This window comes from Poecilia formosa, unplaced genomic scaffold (assembly GCF_000485575.1).
Source record: "Poecilia formosa unplaced genomic scaffold, Poecilia_formosa-5.1.2 Scaffold377, whole genome shotgun sequence".
Taxonomy (NCBI): domain Eukaryota; kingdom Metazoa; phylum Chordata; class Actinopteri; order Cyprinodontiformes; family Poeciliidae; genus Poecilia; species Poecilia formosa.
This window is the reverse complement of record NW_006800316.1, coordinates 393,631-416,891: the sequence shown is the minus strand read 5'-3', so window position 1 is coordinate 416,891 and position 23,261 is coordinate 393,631. Positions and strand designations below refer to the sequence as shown.

The window sequence follows — 23,261 nt, the reverse complement described above, 5'->3', positions numbered from 1 at the left end:
GCAGACTGGAAAAGATGTGGACAAATGTTATTCTAAAGCGTAGTCACGGTTATGCCTCTACTATCCATGAGCTGTACATTTTTATGGAGAAAGAAGAGATAATAGATCACATTTCTGACCAGGCTTGATTTAAGTCTGATTCATTTTACCACAACTTATAACGCTATAGATTTAGAAATCTATTTTTCTGAGTTTTCTGCTCAATTCTGTTAAACGTCTTGATAAACAAAAACACAGTGAGGTGTTTTAGTCGACCAGTTATGCAACAGCTCGCTTGTGTAACTGGCTCTGAATTCCAGAAAAAAAAATTTTTTAACAGCCTCCGTAAACGTCTTGTAAACCCAGACGTTTACAAGCATCCTATGGGCACAAACGTAATGGACACTCCCAGATCTCAGGAAGGTGCCTCCCTCTGGTTCCCCAAATGCTGTTCAGAACATGTTGTACAGCACAGCGTCCTTCAGAGGAGTACTATCAGAAAGTCTGAATTATCTGAATCCAGTATTTAAATGCTTTTGAGCATTAAACTGCGAAGCAGCAAAGCCTTGGAGGCATTGGCATATGCATTAGAACCACTCTGGGTGTTGAAATGCCTCAACTTGTAGAACGATTGTCAGTGCTGTCAGTTAAACAAAAAAAGTTTTTGATTCCTGAAGTAATGAGTATACACAGAGGAAGAGAGGCGCTGTCAGAGCTCTGGCCTGTTTAAGAGAGGCGTAAGCCTGGCACGCAGCGAGAGGACAAAATGTTCCCGACCAAAGCCTCCATAAGCCTTGAACCAGCAGCACTCGCTGTCCAGCAGAGGAATCAGATGGCAGTTTGAGGACTGGTCAGATGGACGTCAAAGTAAAAACATGCACATGATTTTCAATATTCTGATTTCACCTAAAGGCAGCTCTATAAATGACTTTTTCATTGTAAGAGGACTTTAAAAGCCCCAAACACAGTAAAACACAAATATTAGTTACCGATGGGGAATATTCGATTCATTTAATGACTCCAGGACCTCAGTGTTTAAAATTCTTCAAGGCAAATGGTCTGAACTGAAGGTCCATTAAACTGTTTAGCCATTTATCTCGCTGTGTTCCACCCGGATAATGGTTTGTACAGCTGAACGCTCTCACTTCCAGTGCTAAGTGCTGTTAGCATCTGTGCAGGGAGGCGGCGGGGGACAGAAGGAACTGCCACCAAGAAAGAGACAAAATCTGCCAACAGTGTGGGATCACTTTAAATAGAAAAGGTTACACAGCTCTGTGTGTGCACTGCAGAGCAGAACTGGTGTTTCACATCAGCTTGACCTCCGACCTCAGCAGGAAACATCCACCACATGCATGGAGTTCACTGGTGGCTGCTGGGATCTGATATGTAATAAGAAGATACTTCTAGGCCAACATTACATGTTGAACAAAAAGAGAAATTACCTGAAAAACATAAGTGCATAGTAATGAACGCACTTCCCAGTAGATGACATTTTTCTTTAAATATGCCTTTTTTGTAATATTAATTTTCTGAGACATTGAATTTTGAGTTTGTCACCTGTAAACCATGATCATTGAGATTACATGAAAATGGCCAGAGAGGATGAATGAATAATATACAAGTTTTATAACTTTTTCACAGTATTCTCATGTTCTGAGCCGCATAGTGAAAAAGGAGCTGAAAAAGTGATTTGCTTATAAAATTTATCATGAAAAAAACCCAAAAAACTAAACCTATCATATTTTCTGGTAATAGGATTAATAATAATGCAAAGTTTTAAATAAATGGAGTTGAAATTGATAGTTTATCAGAAAATCTTTAAGGGATCATTCTAGACAACAAACTCAGTTAGAAGCCTCATATTGAATATATTAAATGCAATTGTTGTAACTATTGGAATGTTGTTTAAAATTAAAGATTTAATAAATGTTAAAGGCTGAATGTTGTACACTCCTCATTGGTTATGCCCCATTTGTCATATTGCTCAGACGTTTGGGTAAATGCAAGTACAACAACCATTGGTATATTAGTTAAGTTACAAAAAATAGCTTTTAGGTTTATTTATAAATGGTATATTGTGAACCAACTAACTAACTTTTTATTCAAAGTAATACTTTTAAATGTAAAGACAATGTACATATAAAAACACTGGAAATACTGGTATAAAGCTTTGAACAAAACTCTTCCTTCAGATTCTCAGAAATCATTTAAGTTAAGAGAGAATAAATATAATTTGCGAGGTTTGTTAGAGAAAAAAAAAGAGTTAAGGTTTAGATGTGTTGCAGTTATTGGCGTGAAACTGTGGAATGAATTGAATGATGATTTTTAATTATGCCCTTTCTTTAAAAGAGCCTTAAGGTATAAAATGATAAAAGCTTATTCTGTTATGTAGATGTTTATATGTATTGTGTAACCATGCATGCAAGTACTGGATGTGTATTTTTGTAAATACATGCATATTTAAATATAAATGTGTATATGCATATACACACTGTATTTATGCATATTATTTCGACTTTATCCTCATGATTTAATTCTTTAAAATGTTCTTTGTGTGACTGAGTGGTAGATTCTGCATAATACAAGAGAAATAAAACCAGGCTTGTTGTTCCATCACGCCTCGCAGGTTTAGCTGTGTTCATCCTACCGTTGTCAGCTCGCTTCAGTTTAGCAGCTGCAGACACGAACACCCCAGTAGCAGGTCCAACAGCCACTCCCCTCCCCTTCTTTCCAACACTAATCACTAATCCTTCTTTCCAACAGATGACAGCTTTATCAACTGAACCAGAGCTAGTCTGTTGCGTAACCGTCTATCCCATCGTGCCACAAGAGAACGAGGCCAATCGGAGGCAGCAAGGAAACATCCTGATTGCTCTGCCCTGAGTGCTCCCCACCCTGAGCAGCTGGGTGGTGTTACATCACAGCGTGAGCAGCCTATTGTGATGAAGAGCTAACAGAATGGCTGAGCTAATTTGTCAAACAAACCCAGAACTCAGGCCTGGTCAGTGGAGAGTTCAGGTTCAAACAAACAGGCGGCCGGTTTGGGTGGCTGAGCATCCACTCAGCGGCAGTTTGATGTCATACAGGGAGCTTCTGCTCCAAATAGCAAACTGAGACAATTAAGATCTTACAGGGACACTTTACTGCACTGCTGCCACCGCAAACACATTTTTGCTAAGGAGTTTAGAGCGGAGAATTCACATGCAAGATTTAAATAAGCTCTCTCTTTAGATTTTAAAATTTGGACCATTATCAGTTATATAACTAACCTGCCAACTGCATTTGATAACCTAAACGAATGTGCAAACAATAATCATGATGTTCAAACTGTTTCACTCCTATTTAGTTGCATGGAGTTGTTTACCTTGTATATTAGCATAAATGAATTAAAGTTTAGGTCAGAGTGTATCTCGGATATCTACTGAAAGTAGGGCTGCAACGACTCCTCAAATGATTCGAGTACCTCGATTATTAAAACTCCTAGAGGCAGATTATCATCTGCCTCGAAGGGTTAGCAGCATAATGTCCAATTTTCAAGTTTGGTCCAGGGGAATTTTATTGATTGATAATGTCTATTGATTGTTTTTCTGGTGACCAATAAACATCGTTAAAGTAACTGGTAAGATGCATGGAGTACAACAGCCTTTCTCCTCTCAGAGTTGCTTTCTGGTGGCCGGTTCCGAGCGAAGCGTGCGGCGGGTGTATTTATACAGGTGAGCACATAGACTGAACACAGCACTTGGCTGTGCTATAGTTGATGCTTAGCGCAAGTGTAACTTTACAGACGAACCGGAAAATACATTTACCACCATTCCAGTCTCAGCAAATGGGTGGCGGAGTGCATTGTGGCGGTACTGGTAAATCTGTGTGTGACGGAGGAGCCAAATCCAGTCGTTTACATGGACACAAAAGTATGTGCAAAGTGAGAGTTCACCTATTAAACTGACTGAAGATGAATACATGAACCAAAAACTTGAGTACAAACATATTTGCAAGTCTCTTTTGTGAGCCTGCCTCTTTATTATCCTGCAAGTTTTGGAATTTATTTCATTGTTTTGTGTTAGTTGTCATGTGCTCCCTGACAATGGCACAGCCCTATTCACAGCCTGCTGTTAGAGCATTTCACATAATCAGCATGCAATGCTAAAGATATTCGGTGCCAACACCTTGTTTTGGTCTTCACTCACACATCCCAGGTGTTAACATCTAATCAAAGGCTGTTTGGCCTCAGGCTCAGATTGTACCTTTCCTTGTTCCCAGTAGCAGCATAAATGCCAACTTTCATTTGTGATAGGCAGCTCTCTGGTTACCACACCCTGAGTTAAAAAAAAATTATCCAGCTTTGAAACTGGATTAAAAAAAAAATACAGAAAAAGGTTGAAGTTTCGATTTTTATTTTTGACTATATTTGAAGCCTTACACTCTAAAAAGTGTTTTTGGCTGTAGTTCATTTTATGGACTTATTTACATTAATCTCACTTAATTTATTTGTTCTAGTGATGACAACTTAATTTTAATTAAGCTAAAAGTTACAAAACTAACTAATTCAAATTAACTTTAACTATAAAAAGTGCGTTTGAAACAATTAAGTTCAATGCCGCGTTCGTATCTCACATCTGACGTCATGACAAGATTCACCTGGACAGATCCTGTACCGACCGGCTGCTGTGGTGACGCAGGGGTAGAGCACAACTCACATAAAGAGACGTTAGTCCTCAATGTGGCCGTCGTAAGGTCGATTCCAGCCTGATGATCTTAGCTGCATGTCTCCTCCCTCTGTCATTACTCACTTTCCTGTCTAACTACTCTCACAGGCTGCCTGAGCCAAAAAAAAAGCCTGGTAAAACAGAAATCATTTATTAGTTTACTTCTTTATTTGAAGAAAACTAAATGATTTGAGCGAGACTGACTTAAATTTGTCATTTTTAAGACACTTAATGAATTAATTTAAAACAACTGAATGAATCGAGTTGGATGAACTTAATGAATTCACCCTCTCAGCGTGGGAAAGACACTGGCCCAAAGACTTAAATTATTTTTCGGTTTATTTGCTTCCTCACCATCACACTCTGACTGTTGGTAGTTGTGTGCTGCTTTACCTGCTGACTGCTGTCTGATCGCTCCGGATGTCTCTTTTTCCTGCATTGAGCCTCGATGTAGCCAAACTCCGTCAAGTGTTTGTTTTTTAAATGTCATATTAGATTTGTTGTGTTGATGCATCTTGACCCGTGCTTCAACTCAAGGTAATTTTCCGTCACAACACGCAAACGTCCCCGTTGATTCTGAGCTTTAAAGTTTCACACGACATTGTTTAGGATTTGTTGCTGCATGCTTGCACAGTGTGAAGGAAAGAGGAGATGAGCTGCACACGCAGGCTGCGAAGTGAGATACATGTGATCGGCTACAAGAGACAGTGATCAGCGATCACCAATCATACACTTTGTCACGGAAATCGGTCGATTATGATCGGTGGCCGATCGATCGGCACACCTCTAATTACTAACATGGAAGAATGAGAGGCAGCCTACCTGGAGAGGAAATGGGTCCCTTCTTGGATGGGTTGGGGTGAAAAAGGAAAGGTTTAAGAAGCGTTTGTCATGCAGCAAAAGTGACTTGATCCATTCTTATTTCCAGTTGGAGAGCATCTGGTCGGTCCTGAGGGTTTACTGCAAGCATGTCCAGTAGGAGCTTCTTTACCCCGTCAGTCATAGAGCTCCTGGCCTTCTGAGGGATGTGCAGAACCATCTTGGGGTTCTCCAGCAGAGCTTCCCCAACAGGAATGATCTCAGAGCCCTGTCGAACATACGTGCCCAGTAGTTCACGCTTCGACTCTGCATCAATAAACGTGATTCGTTCGACCATTGCCCAAATGATGATGCCAAGGGCAAAGATGTCAGCTTTAGCTGTGTAGTGGCCCTCCCAAACCTCCGGGGCCATGTAGAAGTCAGAGCCGCAAGCTGACGATAACCAGAACTTGTTGATGTTGACAGTGTTGTACTGGTTGCTCCCTTTGCCAGCAGCTCTCGCTGTAGGATCTTCTTCACTGCTCTTGGAGGTTAGTCCAGCACAAACCTTACTGAGGCCAAAGTCTGCTACCTTAAGTACAGGTGAACCAGATTTCTGTGAGATGAGAATGTTGTCTGGCTTCAGGTCCCGGTGGACAATGTTGTTCTTGTGAAGGAAAGCAATGGCACTTGTTAGCTGGAGCATGAAGCTGCTGTTGGTCTGGGGGTCGGGTCGCCGAGACAGGATGTACTGGTTGAGGTCCCCACCTTCGCAGAACTCCATGACAAACCAAAGGTAGCATGGCTCCTCTGGGTAACCAAGGATGCGCTCACCTTAGGATTAAAAGAAGACAATACTTTGTTACAACTCTAAAAGTTAAAAATGCCCAAATTGCGAAAGCAAAAATCAAATAATTCTCAGAAACAAGAACACAACTCTTTTCACATTAGCTCAGCCTTAACGGTAAAAACCTTTCTACAAATATAAAAGCATTGGCATTTTCCAGGAAAGCTAAAAGTGGCAAGGTTCTATGCCATGGCTTAAAAATGTCCAGTCTCCACTTACTCAGTCACTTCTACCTTCAGGACCATAACTGATTTATTTACTTACTTTCATAGAGACACATTTTCCAGTACTTCTCCAGTTTCCCAAGGTCTTTCCAAGTTTTACCTTAGACTGCTTTTTCATTTTTCACACCAGTACTAACCCTATCATTCACTTAGTGATTAAAACAAATCTAAATAAAACAAATAAGGGACAAGTCTGAACAATTTCCATAAGATAAATAATGTCTAGTGAGGCACTGAAGACCCGATAAAGGACCAGAAATCATCTTCCCTCAGCTGATCATCGGTTGTACAGTCAGCCCTTTGAGAAAAGTCTTGTTAACGTGACAAGGTGGTAGTAAAAGTCAACAAGGATCCCATTTAAGTTGGTTCTTTGTTTATTTGTTAATGTAAAAAAAACTTTCTTAATGCTCCAGTAATTAAAACAAGTGGACTGAAACTGATTGAAATTGTACTTTTCCATCAGTGATCCCAGTGCTCAACTAGACCTAGTGTTGGAACCAGTTCTTAACTGGTTCCACAAAAGAACTGGTTTGCTTTTACACCACCTAAGAGCAAAGCCAGNCAGACAAGTCCAACCGTTGATTTCCTGTCTAACCAGTCAGCAGGCTACAACCGAAAGAGTTCAAATCACTTCAATAAGAAGGAGCCAGAGAAAAGGACGAGTGTCTCCATGTGCCTTTGGGATCATTCTCAGATGGTACAGCTTCCAATTTCCTGAAGAAACCCCCAAATGGCAGAGACAGTGAAATATTTAAAGACTCAATACTGCTCACGTTGTAAAAGCTACAAAGTAACCCACTTCACACCATCCAAACCCATTACAAGCTTGAAAATATAAAAGGTGCAATGCTGGAAATGGCTGAAATCTGCACAGTTTCTAATGTATATTGAGGTTTTCTGTCAGCCTGTCCAAAATGCCACACTCAACCTCAACAAAAAAAAACATTCAGTTGCCAAAACATCTGCTAGCGCTGGAAAAAAATAATCAGAAACCGATTCCTTGGTCAAGAAGAACTCTTATGGCAAAGAAAAACCGTGTGCACTTGGTCCATGAGGGGCTCTTTGGTTGAAACAGGAAGTAATGCCCATTAAGACGAGTTTAAACTCTCTTGTTTGGTTACACCTGCACAGGTTGAAAGGCCTGATATGACGAGTTCATCTCAACTCTGAAAACCCATTAGATTTTCATCCTTCTACTTCTGGAATGTGGCGCAGATCATTAGCAGCACACATCGCTGTCGTTCTCTGTATTTCAGCTAGTGGGAGATTTTTCTGATTCCTAATTGCACCTCAGTGTTGAACTCCAAGAGACCCCTCACCGTCTCCTCTGATATCATACCCGCTTGATGAATCATTCAAAAAGTGTCACAACATTAGAAACAAAAGTGTTTGCACATTTTGCTAGCCTGAAACTTCACAAGTTCACAGACTTCTCAGGTTCCCATCTCGGTTCAGAACCTTCAGGATGGATTCTCCCGCAGATCCAGTAGACTCGGGGGTGAATCTTCTTAAAGGCACAGGGATGTTTGAGGGTAGCAGTCATCTGTTCTTCAGAGTTATTACTCCCACGAATGCTTTAATCAGTGAGAACACAGCTAACCTGCCTCATAGTTCAGTACAGTACAAAAGTTAAGGAAGAACAAACCCATAAAACAAACTAGATTACAAAATGAAAGCTGCTTTCTGATCCAGCCAGCACTCTGACTTCACTCTGACATTGTCCATCTCCCCAGTAAGCTAATAGAAAATAAAAATGAGATTGTAACGAGTTTATTTGCATATTTTTCTGCCCCAGAGGTTTGGAATAATGCTCCAGTTTGTCTTGCAGCCTCAGTTCTAGATCATGAGTCTTCACATTTCAGGTTGTCAGTCCTTTTTCCTTTCCCGTCCACCGCCATGGAGACGACAAGTCTGCAGAGAAACAGAGTGAAGAGGTCAGAAAGAGGCGACGACACACACAGTTACTTTTTCAGGCTGTCAGTTCCTGCTGTCAAAGAATCTGTTTATGATGGAAGAAACCCAACTTTTACAATCCACCTTCAGCTTTGCTTTGTCTCATTCAGTATCCGAAACCATAGTTAAATTTTTATTCCTCAAAGCCTTGAGCTCTGTGAGTTTACTCAGCAAAAATCTTCTTTCTTTTTTGACAGGCAGAGAGGTTTCCCTCTAATGTGGTAAAAAGTGGTTTTAAATGATGCTTCAATATCCGTCTTTGGTTTCCTTTTTACCCTTTGCAGTTCTTCAAAATCAAAACTGAACAAGGATGCGACGTCAAAACAAGGTTGCTCGAGTATTATCCTGCAGAGGAGCAGCAGTAGGAAGTGACGACCTCAGGAAGGAGCAGCTCCACTGGAATCACCTTCCTGGACAAATGTCCTGTTTTCTGTTCATTGAACCGATAATGTTGGGATTTGCTGTAGGTTCAACTAAAGAAACTGCCACACCTTGTGCATTTAGGATTTGTTTAGACGTTTAATATTTAAAATTGTAATATCTGGTTTACATTTCAAGAACTGGTTTTGGTTCTGGTATAGGGTGAGATAATATCCATCAACCACAATAGTCTGTCCAGTTATCCAGCTATAATTTTTGTGTATATATTTAGTCCTGTGGCACAGTCATTTTAGAAAACCCTACATATTCAAAGGCAAGCTCCATGTTGTTTATTTTGAGCCCTATAAAAGAAATAATTCATATCACACCCCTTGGTAGGTGAAAAAGGTACAAAAACAATATGTATATAGATCCACTTATATATAAATATACAGTAATATATGTACAGCAAAAATAAGACAGCTGTGTTTCCATTGGCCTTAAAATTACAAAAATTAGAATAGCAAAAGTAAATTGTTTAATGGCTACAGTTTCAACAGAACACGTTTCTCAAAAGTTTTTGCATTAGAACGAAGTGATTTTTTCAGCTGTATCAAAAGTAGCTTATTTTGTAAAAGTGCAATGGAAGCACTTTTTTTTTTAAATCACAAGTCATGTGATCAACAACCGGATATTGTCACTGGCGCAAACCATGAAGACAACAACAGGAAATAGTTGGAACATCATGGCAGGGTTTTTATTTCGTGAACAAACTTATTCACATGTTATTTTAATTGTGTTTGTTGTTTAATTACAACCCCACAATTATGAAATTGTGGGGGGTTTTAGCGGAATGTCAACAAAGTTTTGGACTTCATGCTCCATGAAGACCATGGACTTCATGCTCCTCATTAGCATTGTGAGAGCTGATCTGTGTTGTTCTCAGTTGATGTTCGGGCAAAACTTTCAAACCATGGTTTCACAAAACATAAACAGATTTAGGTTTGATATCTCCAGAACATCTCCAAAGATGATGTTGCTGGACAACAGACTGACTGGCAGAGAAAATTGTCAAATACATCTAAAGATATAGATGAAACATCAACTTACATATAAAGAGATTTCAATATTCCAGAGTAAAATCATCTACATTTTCATGTGAAATTATTTTCTGAAACTTCTTGGTATAGACTTTTTTTTTTAAACAAACATTCAGCTTACATAAATTTGTTGCATGCATAGGCCACATATCTAATAAGTAGTTTAGAATGGTCCTAACCAACTGTACAAGTATTGGCACCATATATCACCAAAATGCTAAATCCATCATGTACCATATATCAATCATCATGTATGTATCATCCATCATGTTAGTATGTGTGGAATCAAACAGGATATGTGGCCATGCTTGAACAGAAGGGAAGAAGACCAAGTGTTATTGTGGGGTAGAGTCTCAGCCGCAGTTTGTTCCTGGAGGGAATCTTGCTGAACCTGCGTCCATGTTGGGTTCAGCGCTCGGCTCTAAGAATAGCCCAGCGGCCGACATGCAGCGGCTTGTTCCCCTTTTACAGGTTGCATAACAGCAGTGCACATGTTAGGAACACAAGCTCAGCAGGAGGCATGCGAGCTGGAGAGCCTCAACCAAAACTACAGCATCCACTCCGTACTGCTGACTCAGGATTTCTAGTCTAACACCTCTAAATGTGCGCTTAGTTTTTGTTTAAATCTGTCAATAGAGAAAAAAAACACACAGAGTGCACACAAGCAACCCAGATACTAAAAATCTAATTTGAGGATATATTATAATACATCAACTTTTGGCTTAGTTCACTTCTTCCCAACAGAAAAACAAGACTGTCTCCATTTGACCGTAAGTTTCAGCAGCAATTAAAAGAGCTTCAGGAACATTTTGATTATTTTAGGTGAACACTAGTCACGATCTGATCGCCTGCAAAGAGTTCTTCAGTAAGTATCAACAAGATCAGCATTGTCAGATGTTCTCAGAGTACTGTCTCTTTCCTCCAATAAACTGGTCCTGCTCATGTCTGAAACTAATGCCTGACCTGACCAGTTCTGATGTAATGTTTCAAATGTCTTTTGCTTAATTGCAAGAAGAAATGATTGGAGAACAACCAAAGAAGCCCAAATAAGAAAAAGTGGAAGAGAACATTTGCAAAAATAGTATTCCCTCTTATCTGCGTTTAAATTTGCTTATGACGATGCTCTGCATCACCAGCCTTTCAATGGTATGAAGCCAAGTTTACATCATCAGCAGTTTCATAGAAATGCTGATGGAATGTGTTTATTTGCATGTTTTACCACCTCAAAACAACAGAGAGCCAGCAGGAATGCCAACACTCCCTCACTAATGGAAATGAAGGGAACTATTAGCATCATTAGCACACAAATAAGAGGCTTTCAAATGAAAAGCAGATGTTCCAGTTCATCTCGCAATTCAAGTGCACTTCACAGCTTAAAGTCCTGATCTAAAGGCTGCGTCTCCACGAGACCGCTGTCTGGAAAATGCTGGTATTTTCGGATGTTGATTGGGGAAAAGCTCCATGTTGAGACCATTGAGACGCCTCAAGTCAGCTGTATTGTTCATGCCAAGCCGCTAAATGGTGCTATGATTTTTGCACATCATTGAACATGCATGAACTTTTAACTCTTAGCTTCCATTTCACTCGCTTCCACTTCATCGTAAACAGCAACCCATCCAACCAAGCAACACAGATCTATTCTACAGCAGGGACTGTGTTAAACTCAACAGGTTAAGTAGTAGAGCAGAGCACAATGCTGTCTGCCATTGTTTTTGTTATCTACCTATGCATGTGCAGAATGAACCCTGCAATCATTCATTCTGCGCCTGGGCGCTTTCACGCCTGCAGACGCCTCCGTGGGGGATCTGGTTTCAAAACGATCCGGCGTGAAAGACGTCTAAACAACTAGATCACAACAAAACTGTTACACTTTCACTCAAAATTAAATTTTTATTGCACTGGGAAAATCTCATCCATCCATCCATCCATCCATCCATTTTCTTCTGCTGATCAGGGGTCGGGTCGCGGGGGAAGCAGCCCAAGTAGAGAAAACAGATTGATTGAAAAGTCAAGCCTTTTGACTGAGCTCTTTCTTCACCATGACAGAACATTGCAGCGCCTGCTTTACTACAGACGCGGCTCCAATTTTCATTCATTCATTTGTGAACAAGATCCTGAGATACTTGAACTATTCCACTTGGAGCAGGACCTCTTCCCCGAACCAGAACAGATACTCTACCCTTTTCATTCTCACAATGTCAAATTATGACTGTCGCCATCTTACGTCATACCTGGGTTTTGAAGTAATATTCATGTTGTAATATTTACAAAATGTAGATCTTCTTGGCAGAAAAATGCAACTAAGTTTTATATAAGTGTAAGTAAAACCAGGCAATAAGTGCTGAGTCACTTATTTCTTAACTATAACAAAAGAAAAAAAAAATCTGATTATCCCATTAAATTTTTAGGGCACAAACATCCGCAAAAACAGTCTAGCTTAATTTTTTTTTTTTAGCGGAACATTAAAAGCATGAAAATATACAATAATTTTTCCAGTTTAAACACTCAGCAAAGACACAGGTCTTCCAAATCCCTCCTTATTTCAGCAGATGCTGCCAGCTCCCCTTTTCATCAATTATTTACACCTAGAGAGACGGCTATCCTGCTTTATTATTCACAAAATGATCCCATTAACATCACAAAGGCAGGACAATACAACCACACAAAGCATGTGACGGATCCGTTCGACTTAAAGGGGATTGAGACGTGTAAACCAATTAGATCCAACACAGTCACCATGAATGAGGACAGCAGACTGGAAAAGATGTGGACAAATGTTATTCTAAAGCGTAGTCACGGTTATGCCTCTACTATCCATGAGCTGTACATTTTTATGGAGAAAGAAGAGATAATAGATCACATTTCTGACCAGGCTTGATTTAAGTCTGATTCATTTTACCACAACTTATAACGCTATAGATTTAGAAATCTATTTTTCTGAGTTTTCTGCTCAATTCTGTTAAACGTCTTGATAAACAAAAACACAGTGAGGTGTTTTAGTCGACCAGTTATGCAACAGCTCGCTTGTGTAACTGGCTCTGAATTCCAGAAAAAAAAATTTTTTAACAGCCTCCGTAAACGTCTTGTAAACCCAGACGTTTACAAGCATCCTATGGGCACAAACGTAATGGACACTCCCAGATCTCAGGAAGGTGCCTCCCTCTGGTTCCCCAAATGCTGTTCAGAACATGTTGTACAGCACAGCGTCCTTCAGAGGAGTACTATCAGAAAGTCTGAATTATCTGAATCCAGTATTTAAATGCTTTTGAGCATTAAACTGCGAAGCAGCAAAGCCTTGGAGGCATTGGCATATGCATTAGAACCACTCTGGGTGTTGAAATGCCTCAACTTGTAGAACGATTGTCAGTGCTGTCAGTTAAACAAAAAAAGTTTTTGATTCCTGAAGTAATGAGTATACACAGAGGAAGAGAGGCGCTGTCAGAGCTCTGGCCTGTTTAAGAGAGGCGTAAGCCTGGCACGCAGCGAGAGGACAAAATGTTCCCGACCAAAGCCTCCATAAGCCTTGAACCAGCAGCACTCGCTGTCCAGCAGAGGAATCAGATGGCAGTTTGAGGACTGGTCAGATGGACGTCAAAGTAAAAACATGCACATGATTTTCAATATTCTGATTTCACCTAAAGGCAGCTCTATAAATGACTTTTTCATTGTAAGAGGACTTTAAAAGCCCCAAACACAGTAAAACACAAATATTAGTTACCGATGGGGAATATTCGATTCATTTAATGACTCCAGGACCTCAGTGTTTAAAATTCTTCAAGGCAAATGGTCTGAACTGAAGGTCCATTAAACTGTTTAGCCATTTATCTCGCTGTGTTCCACCCGGATAATGGTTTGTACAGCTGAACGCTCTCACTTCCAGTGCTAAGTGCTGTTAGCATCTGTGCAGGGAGGCGGCGGGGGACAGAAGGAACTGCCACCAAGAAAGAGACAAAATCTGCCAACAGTGTGGGATCACTTTAAATAGAAAAGGTTACACAGCTCTGTGTGTGCACTGCAGAGCAGAACTGGTGTTTCACATCAGCTTGACCTCCGACCTCAGCAGGAAACATCCACCACATGCATGGAGTTCACTGGTGGCTGCTGGGATCTGATATGTAATAAGAAGATACTTCTAGGCCAACATTACATGTTGAACAAAAAGAGAAATTACCTGAAAAACATAAGTGCATAGTAATGAACGCACTTCCCAGTAGATGACATTTTTCTTTAAATATGCCTTTTTTGTAATATTAATTTTCTGAGACATTGAATTTTGAGTTTGTCACCTGTAAACCATGATCATTGAGATTACATGAAAATGGCCAGAGAGGATGAATGAATAATATACAAGTTTTATAACTTTTTCACAGTATTCTCATGTTCTGAGCCGCATAGTGAAAAAGGAGCTGAAAAAGTGATTTGCTTATAAAATTTATCATGAAAAAAACCCAAAAAACTAAACCTATCATATTTTCTGGTAATAGGATTAATAATAATGCAAAGTTTTAAATAAATGGAGTTGAAATTGATAGTTTATCAGAAAATCTTTAAGGGATCATTCTAGACAACAAACTCAGTTAGAAGCCTCATATTGAATATATTAAATGCAATTGTTGTAACTATTGGAATGTTGTTTAAAATTAAAGATTTAATAAATGTTAAAGGCTGAATGTTGTACACTCCTCATTGGTTATGCCCCATTTGTCATATTGCTCAGACGTTTGGGTAAATGCAAGTACAACAACCATTGGTATATTAGTTAAGTTACAAAAAATAGCTTTTAGGTTTATTTATAAATGGTATATTGTGAACCAACTAACTAACTTTTTATTCAAAGTAATACTTTTAAATGTAAAGACAATGTACATATAAAAACACTGGAAATACTGGTATAAAGCTTTGAACAAAACTCTTCCTTCAGATTCTCAGAAATCATTTAAGTTAAGAGAGAATAAATATAATTTGCGAGGTTTGTTAGAGAAAAAAAAAGAGTTAAGGTTTAGATGTGTTGCAGTTATTGGCGTGAAACTGTGGAATGAATTGAATGATGATTTTTAATTATGCCCTTTCTTTAAAAGAGCCTTAAGGTATAAAATGATAAAAGCTTATTCTGTTATGTAGATGTTTATATGTATTGTGTAACCATGCATGCAAGTACTGGATGTGTATTTTTGTAAATACATGCATATTTAAATATAAATGTGTATATGCATATACACACTGTATTTATGCATATTATTTCGACTTTATCCTCATGATTTAATTCTTTAAAATGTTCTTTGTGTGACTGAGTGGTAGATTCTGCATAATACAAGAGAAATAAAACCAGGCTTGTTGTTCCATCACGCCTCGCAGGTTTAGCTGTGTTCATCCTACCGTTGTCAGCTCGCTTCAGTTTAGCAGCTGCAGACACGAACACCCCAGTAGCAGGTCCAACAGCCACTCCCCTCCCCTTCTTTCCAACACTAATCACTAATCCTTCTTTCCAACAGATGACAGCTTTATCAACTGAACCAGAGCTAGTCTGTTGCGTAACCGTCTATCCCATCGTGCCACAAGAGAACGAGGCCAATCGGAGGCAGCAAGGAAACATCCTGATTGCTCTGCCCTGAGTGCTCCCCACCCTGAGCAGCTGGGTGGTGTTACATCACAGCGTGAGCAGCCTATTGTGATGAAGAGCTAACAGAATGGCTGAGCTAATTTGTCAAACAAACCCAGAACTCAGGCCTGGTCAGTGGAGAGTTCAGGTTCAAACAAACAGGCGGCCGGTTTGGGTGGCTGAGCATCCACTCAGCGGCAGTTTGATGTCATACAGGGAGCTTCTGCTCCAAATAGCAAACTGAGACAATTAAGATCTTACAGGGACACTTTACTGCACTGCTGCCACCGCAAACACATTTTTGCTAAGGAGTTTAGAGCGGAGAATTCACATGCAAGATTTAAATAAGCTCTCTCTTTAGATTTTAAAATTTGGACCATTATCAGTTATATAACTAACCTGCCAACTGCATTTGATAACCTAAACGAATGTGCAAACAATAATCATGATGTTCAAACTGTTTCACTCCTATTTAGTTGCATGGAGTTGTTTACCTTGTATATTAGCATAAATGAATTAAAGTTTAGGTCAGAGTGTATCTCGGATATCTACTGAAAGTAGGGCTGCAACGACTCCTCAAATGATTCGAGTACCTCGATTATTAAAACTCCTAGAGGCAGATTATCATCTGCCTCGAAGGGTTAGCAGCATAATGTCCAATTTTCAAGTTTGGTCCAGGGGAATTTTATTGATTGATAATGTCTATTGATTGTTTTTCTGGTGACCAATAAACATCGTTAAAGTAACTGGTAAGATGCATGGAGTACAACAGCCTTTCTCCTCTCAGAGTTGCTTTCTGGTGGCCGGTTCCGAGCGAAGCGTGCGGCGGGTGTATTTATACAGGTGAGCACATAGACTGAACACAGCACTTGGCTGTGCTATAGTTGATGCTTAGCGCAAGTGTAACTTTACAGACGAACCGGAAAATACATTTACCACCATTCCAGTCTCAGCAAATGGGTGGCGGAGTGCATTGTGGCGGTACTGGTAAATCTGTGTGTGACGGAGGAGCCAAATCCAGTCGTTTACATGGACACAAAAGTATGTGCAAAGTGAGAGTTCACCTATTAAACTGACTGAAGATGAATACATGAACCAAAAACTTGAGTACAAACATATTTGCAAGTCTCTTTTGTGAGCCTGCCTCTTTATTATCCTGCAAGTTTTGGAATTTATTTCATTGTTTTGTGTTAGTTGTCATGTGCTCCCTGACAATGGCACAGCCCTATTCACAGCCTGCTGTTAGAGCATTTCACATAATCAGCATGCAATGCTAAAGATATTCGGTGCCAACACCTTGTTTTGGTCTTCACTCACACATCCCAGGTGTTAACATCTAATCAAAGGCTGTTTGGCCTCAGGCTCAGATTGTACCTTTCCTTGTTCCCAGTAGCAGCATAAATGCCAACTTTCATTTGTGATAGGCAGCTCTCTGGTTACCACACCCTGAGTTAAAAAAAAATTATCCAGCTTTGAAACTGGATTAAAAAAAAAATACAGAAAAAGGTTGAAGTTTCGATTTTTATTTTTGACTATATTTGAAGCCTTACACTCTAAAAAGTGTTTTTGGCTGTAGTTCATTTTATGGACTTATTTACATTAATCTCACTTAATTTATTTGTTCTAGTGATGACAACTTAATTTTAATTAAGCTAAAAGTTACAAAACTAACTAATTCAAATTAACTTTAACTATAAAAAGTGCGTTTGAAACAATTAAGTTCAATGCCGCGTTCGTATCTCACATCTGACGTCATGACAAGATTCACCTGGACAGATCCTGTACCGACCGGCTGCTGTGGTGACGCAGGGGTAGAGCACAACTCACATAAAGAGACGTTAGTCCTCAATGTGGCCGTCGTAAGGTCGATTCCAGCCTGATGATCTTAGCTGCATGTCTCCTCCCTCTGTCATTACTCACTTTCCTGTCTAACTACTCTCACAGGCTGCCTGAGCCAAAAAAAAAGCCTGGTAAAACAGAAATCATTTATTAGTTTACTTCTTTATTTGAAGAAAACTAAATGATTTGAGCGAGACTGACTTAAATTTGTCATTTTTAAGACACTTAATGAATTAATTTAAAACAACTGAATGAATCGAGTTGGATGAACTTAATGAATTCACCCTCTCAGCGTGGGAAAGACACTGGCCCAAAGACTTAAATTATTTTTCGGTTTATTTGCTTCCTCACCATCACACTCTGACTGTTGGTAGTTGTGTGCTGCTTTACCTGCTGACTGCTGTCTGATCGCTCCGAATGTCTCTTTTTCCTGCATTGAGCCTCAATGTAGCCAAACTCCGTCAAGTGTTTGTTTTTTAAATGTCATATTAGATTTGTTGTGTTGATGCATTTTGACCCGTGCTTCAACTCAAGGTAATTTTCCATCACAACACGCAAACGTCCCCGTTGATTCTGAGCTTTAAAGTTTCACACGACATTGTTTAGGATTTGTTGCTGCATGCTTGCACAGTGTGAAGGAAAAAGGAGATGAGCTGCACACGCAGGCTGCGAAGTGAGATACATGTGATCGGCTACAAGAGACAGTGATCAGCGATCACCAATCATACACTTTGTCACGGAAATCGGTCGATTATGATCGGTGGCCGATCGATCGGCACACCTCTAATTACCAACATGGAAGAATGAGAGGCAGCCTACCTGGAGAGGAAATGGGTCCCTTCTTGGATGGGTTGGGGTGAAAAAGGAAAGGTTTAAGAAGCGTTTGTCATGCAGCAAAAGTGACTTGATCCATTCTTATTTCCAGTTGGAGAGCATCTGGTCGGTCCTGAGGGTTTACTGCAAGCATGTCCAGAAGGAGCTTCTTTACCCCATCAGTCATAGAGCTCCTGGCCTTCTGAGGGATGTGCAGAACCATCTTGGGGTTCTCCAGCAGAGCTTCCCCAACAGGAATGATCTCAGAGCCCTGTCGAACATACGTGCCCAGTAGTTCACGCTTCGACTCTGCATCAATAAACGTGATTCGTTCGACCATTGCCCAAATGATGATGCCAAGGGCAAAGATGTCAGCTTTAGCTGTGTAGTGGCCCTCCCAAACCTCCGGGGCCATGTAGAAGTCAGAGCCGCAAGCTGACGATAACCAGAACTTGTTGATGTTGACAGTGTTGTACTGGTTGCTCCCTTTGCCAGCAGCTCTCGCTGTAGGATCTTCTTCACTGCTCTTGGAGGTTAGTCCAGCACAAACCTTACTGAGGCCAAAGTCTGCTACCTTAAGTACAGGTGAACCAGATTTCTGTGAGATGAGAATGTTGTCTGGCTTCAGGTCCCGGTGGACAATGTTGTTCTTGTGAAGGAAAGCAATGGCACTTGTTAGCTGGAGCATGAAGCTGCTGTTGGTCTGGGGGTCGGGTCGCCGAGACAGGATGTACTGGTTGAGGTCCCCACCTTCGCAGAACTCCATGACAAACCAAAGGTAGCATGGCTCCTCTGGGTAACCAAGGATGCGCTCACCTTAGGATTAAAAGAAGACAATACTTTGTTACAACTCTAAAAGTTAAAAATGCCCAAATTGCGAAAGCAAAAATCAAATAATGCTCAGAAACAAGAACACAACTCTTTTCACATTAGCTCAGCCTTAACGGTAAAAACCTTTCTACAAATATAAAAGCATTGGCATTTTCCAGGAAAGCTAAAAGTGGCAAGGTTCTATGCTATGGCTTAAAAATGTCCAGTCTCCACTTACTCAGTCACTTCTACCTTCAGGACCATAACTGATTTATTTACTTACTTTCATAGAGGCACATTTTCCAATACTTCTCCAGTTTCCCAAGGTCTTTCCAAGTTTTACCTTAGACTGCTTTTTCATTTTTCACACCAGTACTAACCCTATCATTCACTTAGTGATTAAAACAAATCTAAATAAAACAAATAAGGGACAAGTCTGAACAATTTCCAGAAGATAAATAATGTCTAGTGAGGCACTGAAGACCCGATAAAGGACCAGAAATCACATTCCCTCAGCTGATCATCGGTTGTACAGTCAGCCCTTTGAGAAAAGTCTTGTTAACGTGACAAGGTGGTAGTAAAAGTCAACAAGGATCCCATTTAAGTTGGTTCTTTGTTTATTTGTTAATGTAAAAAAAACTTTCTTAATGCTCCAGTAATTAAAACAAGTGGACTGAAACTGATTGAAATTGTACTTTTCCATCAGTGATCCCAGTGCTCAACTAGACCTAGTGTTGGAACCAGTTCTTAACTGGTTCCACAAAAGAACTGGTTTGCTTTTACACCACCTAAGAGCAAAGCCAGTCATGTCCTGACAGTGTTTCAAAAGGTTGATCCTCCCCTGCTTTATTCTGGGTTTATGCAAGTCTTGAACAGCATGGCAACAGCTTCCCTAAAATCACCACTTTGACTTATTGAATCCTTTTAACATCCCCTTCATGTAGTTGAAAATACCAGCTATAACTTAGCAGAACATTGACCTTTTTAAACTTTGAAGGGTTCATTTCAGGATAGACAGTAGGAAAATAGGAGGCAGGCTGTTTTAAACCTGACAAATTAAAAATGAAAGTAAACCCAGGGGTTTAGGATATGCCGGTCATTACGTTTATATTGGCTGAGTCCATATCGAGCTCTTGCAGAAAGTCCAGATTCTTTCTTCAAGTCCAGCAGTGAACTAGTGTTGTGTTAGCATTACTTTTAGGGGGTCAAAACTAGAACTCCCGCTTGTGCAAAGAACCAGTTTGGTGGAAATTACTTCAAGAAACAGCCAATGTCCAAATAAAAGCTTAAATTTTGAATGGATTAGGCTTGGCCGGTTACCTGTTGTGGTTTTACAAAGGTACGTTTCTAAACCTGGTACCATTAAACCGAGAGATGCAAGTTATCAATTAATGAGTTAATCTAAAGTTGTTTGATCTCATCCATTGACTAAAAAATAATTTATATGCGGCCATTTTCTTAAAAACCAGAGTTTTCTCTTGTATCAGGATGTCCTCTATAACATGAAGGGCTAAACTTTTCACAACATACTGAATTTAGAAAAACAAGCTGATTTTTTTGTGTCAGCTGTATTATATCCTGAATGAAAAACAGAAAATTGTGGTTGCCGCATTAAACTTAAACATATTTATAAGACAGGAACCTCTCAGGCCTAACTGTATGTTATTAGATTAAAATTAGTTCCATTGAGTTCATTTATTAACTATTAATTGTAAGTTGACTAAATGTTTGGATCCCCATCACATTAGATATTTTGTATTTTAAAGTTTTACTCATGTTTTAATACCATGAGAATTTCAGTTTCATAGTTTCTCCAAAGGACTGAATATACAGCTAAAAACATCACCTCTACAAACCTTTCAGTACATTTCTGATGAACATGATGACTAATTTATCCAGCCCAGTTCTAAAGACCCTTACAGGTCATGGGTCCAGATCTGTGATCTGGCTATTCACCACTTGCTGTCCTTTACAAATCAATTTGATATTTGTGATTTGATTTAGTGTGATCCAAGATGTGTGTTGATTTAATGTTATAGAATCTGTTTTATTCAGAACAGATCTCTATATCGCTGCAATCAGCTGAGCTTACAGCACAAAAAACAGAACCCTTTGGGACCAGACTGATTTCGTGAAGGAGAAGCGATTGAGGAATCAGCGAAACTAGATTCATGACACGAGGAGGAAACCACGTCACTTGCCCACATTAACCTGTCGTGATAATCACTGTGGGGTTGTCATGAACCGTGCCATGTCTGCTTTTTTACTTCACATTTCTGAAACGTACGAGAGTCAGAGCAAAACAAACTGAAATGTTTAAGCTGAAGGCTTTAACATTGTTGTTGTGATCTATTATTTTCAATTACATCGCAAAGTCTAGAAAGAATGATGCTGAAGGATTTTACTTAGAGAGCCAGAACTGTGACACTTACGTAACCACGATGCTATTAAAAGAAGAGTCGTAAACATAGCAGCTGGGTTTAGCTGGAAACATGGATTGAACTAGCAAAGACTGAGTTAGTATCTATAATATAGAAAATAGTATGATCAGCAAAATCACTAACTATGTCAGAAGAGACAGACATAAATAGGTCAAGTAGAAACCCTGACCTGAGATGAAAAACGTCTGAATCATAACTCTGTGGCTGTTTTTTATGTTTCTGAGTTTATGGTGCAACATTAATGTTAAACATCTAAGTGTTCAGTCAGGAAGAAAGTCTCAAACATGTCGACAAGTAGTACACCGTGTTCTCGTTTGCGCTGGAGGAAGCACAGCGTTCTCTCTGTGGCTCTTCTAGGTGATGTACAGTTACATCAATGTCAGACAGGAGGCTGCAGAAGGAAATCCATATCACTGGAGCAGAACAACTTTTCCCTTCAACTATGGGTGTGTGTAAATGCATTTACAACTGTGTAAATGCAAACTACTTCATTTGAGTGCACAGTTAGCAGCTAGTACCAGCAGGACCTAATTTCATTTTATTCTGAAATACAGAAACTGATAAGTAGTTATTGCTTTTAGCTAATTTTAGTAATGCAGGCTAAAATTATTTGTGCTTGCTTACATCCAATCAATTGGCTAAATCAGAAGTTTTCTATGCAGCAACAACATCAAAGTTTGGCTATAAGTTGTTGACACCAGTCAGCACATTAGCTCCTAAATAAACTCAATTTACAGGCCCTTGGGCCCTTGTTTCAGGTTTCAAGGCCTTTGTCTAAGCACTGTGTGTTTTGCAGAAGCACAGATACCTTTGAGGGAGGTCTCCACTAGCCGCAGATACTGCTTGGACTTCTTGTTACCGTGGCTCATCTTCTGGGCCAGGCCGTTCCGCTGCAGCACGCACTCCTCTAGTTGAACCACATTCTGGTGTCGGTTCTCCAGGCTCGTCAGGGCCCAGAACTCGGCCAATGCCAGTTCGACGTTTTCTGGGGCGTCGCACTGGAGCCTCTTCACCGCAACCCTGGCCCCTGTTCTCCGGGCCACGGCCTCGTACACCACCCCGTAGCTTCCCCGACCCACCTCCCGCAGCAGGCTGTACCGCGGAGACACGGCCGCCGCCGGCCTGGAGGGGTCACTCCGGAGGAAGGAGATAGAGAAGCAGTCCTCGTCCTCTTCCTCGTCCATGGCCTCGGCACGCTTGTTGTTGTTCCCCACTGTGAGGGAGCGGAGGACCTTCACCGCCTCCCGCTTCATCTTGGCGGCCACGCTGCGCCTGCAGCTCCGCACTCCGCCGCTTACCTTTCTTCTTCTCTTCCCGTCGCATATATCCATAACTTATTTTTTGTTGAAAGTAAACATGAGGCGATTACGTGTTTATCTGTCATTACTTAAACTCTTACCAAATAAAAGTTGGCCGTTCTTACGTCTTCCTGGTCGAGGTTTGGAGAAGTTCAACCTCTGCCTGTCTAAAATGTCAGACTTACTTCTAGCTGTTAAAATGTTAAAAGTTGCCGATAAACCTGCCGATGCGCCACAGGCTGCCAGTCCAGATGTTCTAAATATTTGGGCTTCCTAAACAAAATGTTCCAGGTCTTACAGAGAACAGAAGGCGTGGCTAGCTGCAGCTCCGCCGCACATTGATTGGTGCAGAGAGAAAAAGCTCCCTAACATATAACTCCGTATTTGTTTTAGTTTGAAACTAACATTTGTTATTGATAGTAAGCTAGTTGCTACTTGCGTTAAAAACACATGTTTGCGCAGGGTTATAAATTATTATCCAGCGTAAATGGGTC

General features: G+C 40.2%; 2 protein-coding genes across 2 annotated transcripts in view; both read right to left on the bottom strand.

The window, feature by feature from the left end:
• LOC103154259 (serine/threonine-protein kinase 35-like) overlaps positions 1 to 8,452 on the bottom strand; it is a 15,902-nt gene extending 7,450 nt beyond the window's left edge. Inside the window, exons 1-2 of the mRNA XM_007575476.1 lie at positions 8,410 to 8,452; positions 5,508 to 6,317 (exon numbers count right to left, since the gene is read on the bottom strand). Coding sequence (XP_007575538.1) covers positions 5,575 to 6,317; positions 8,410 to 8,452 — 786 coding nt within the window. The 3' untranslated portion in view covers positions 5,508 to 5,574. The remainder of the gene's footprint in view (positions 1 to 5,507; positions 6,318 to 8,409) is intronic.
• stk35 (serine/threonine kinase 35) lies at positions 8,309 to 23,261 on the bottom strand. Its single transcript, XM_007575460.2, has 3 exons — positions 22,278 to 23,261; positions 18,225 to 19,034; positions 8,309 to 8,465 (listed from the first exon to the last, which is right to left on the bottom strand). The coding sequence occupies exons 1-2, from the start codon at positions 22,798 to 22,800 to the stop codon at positions 18,292 to 18,294; spliced, it is 1,266 nt and encodes a 421-aa protein (XP_007575522.1). The 5' UTR covers positions 22,801 to 23,261; the 3' UTR covers positions 8,309 to 8,465; positions 18,225 to 18,291.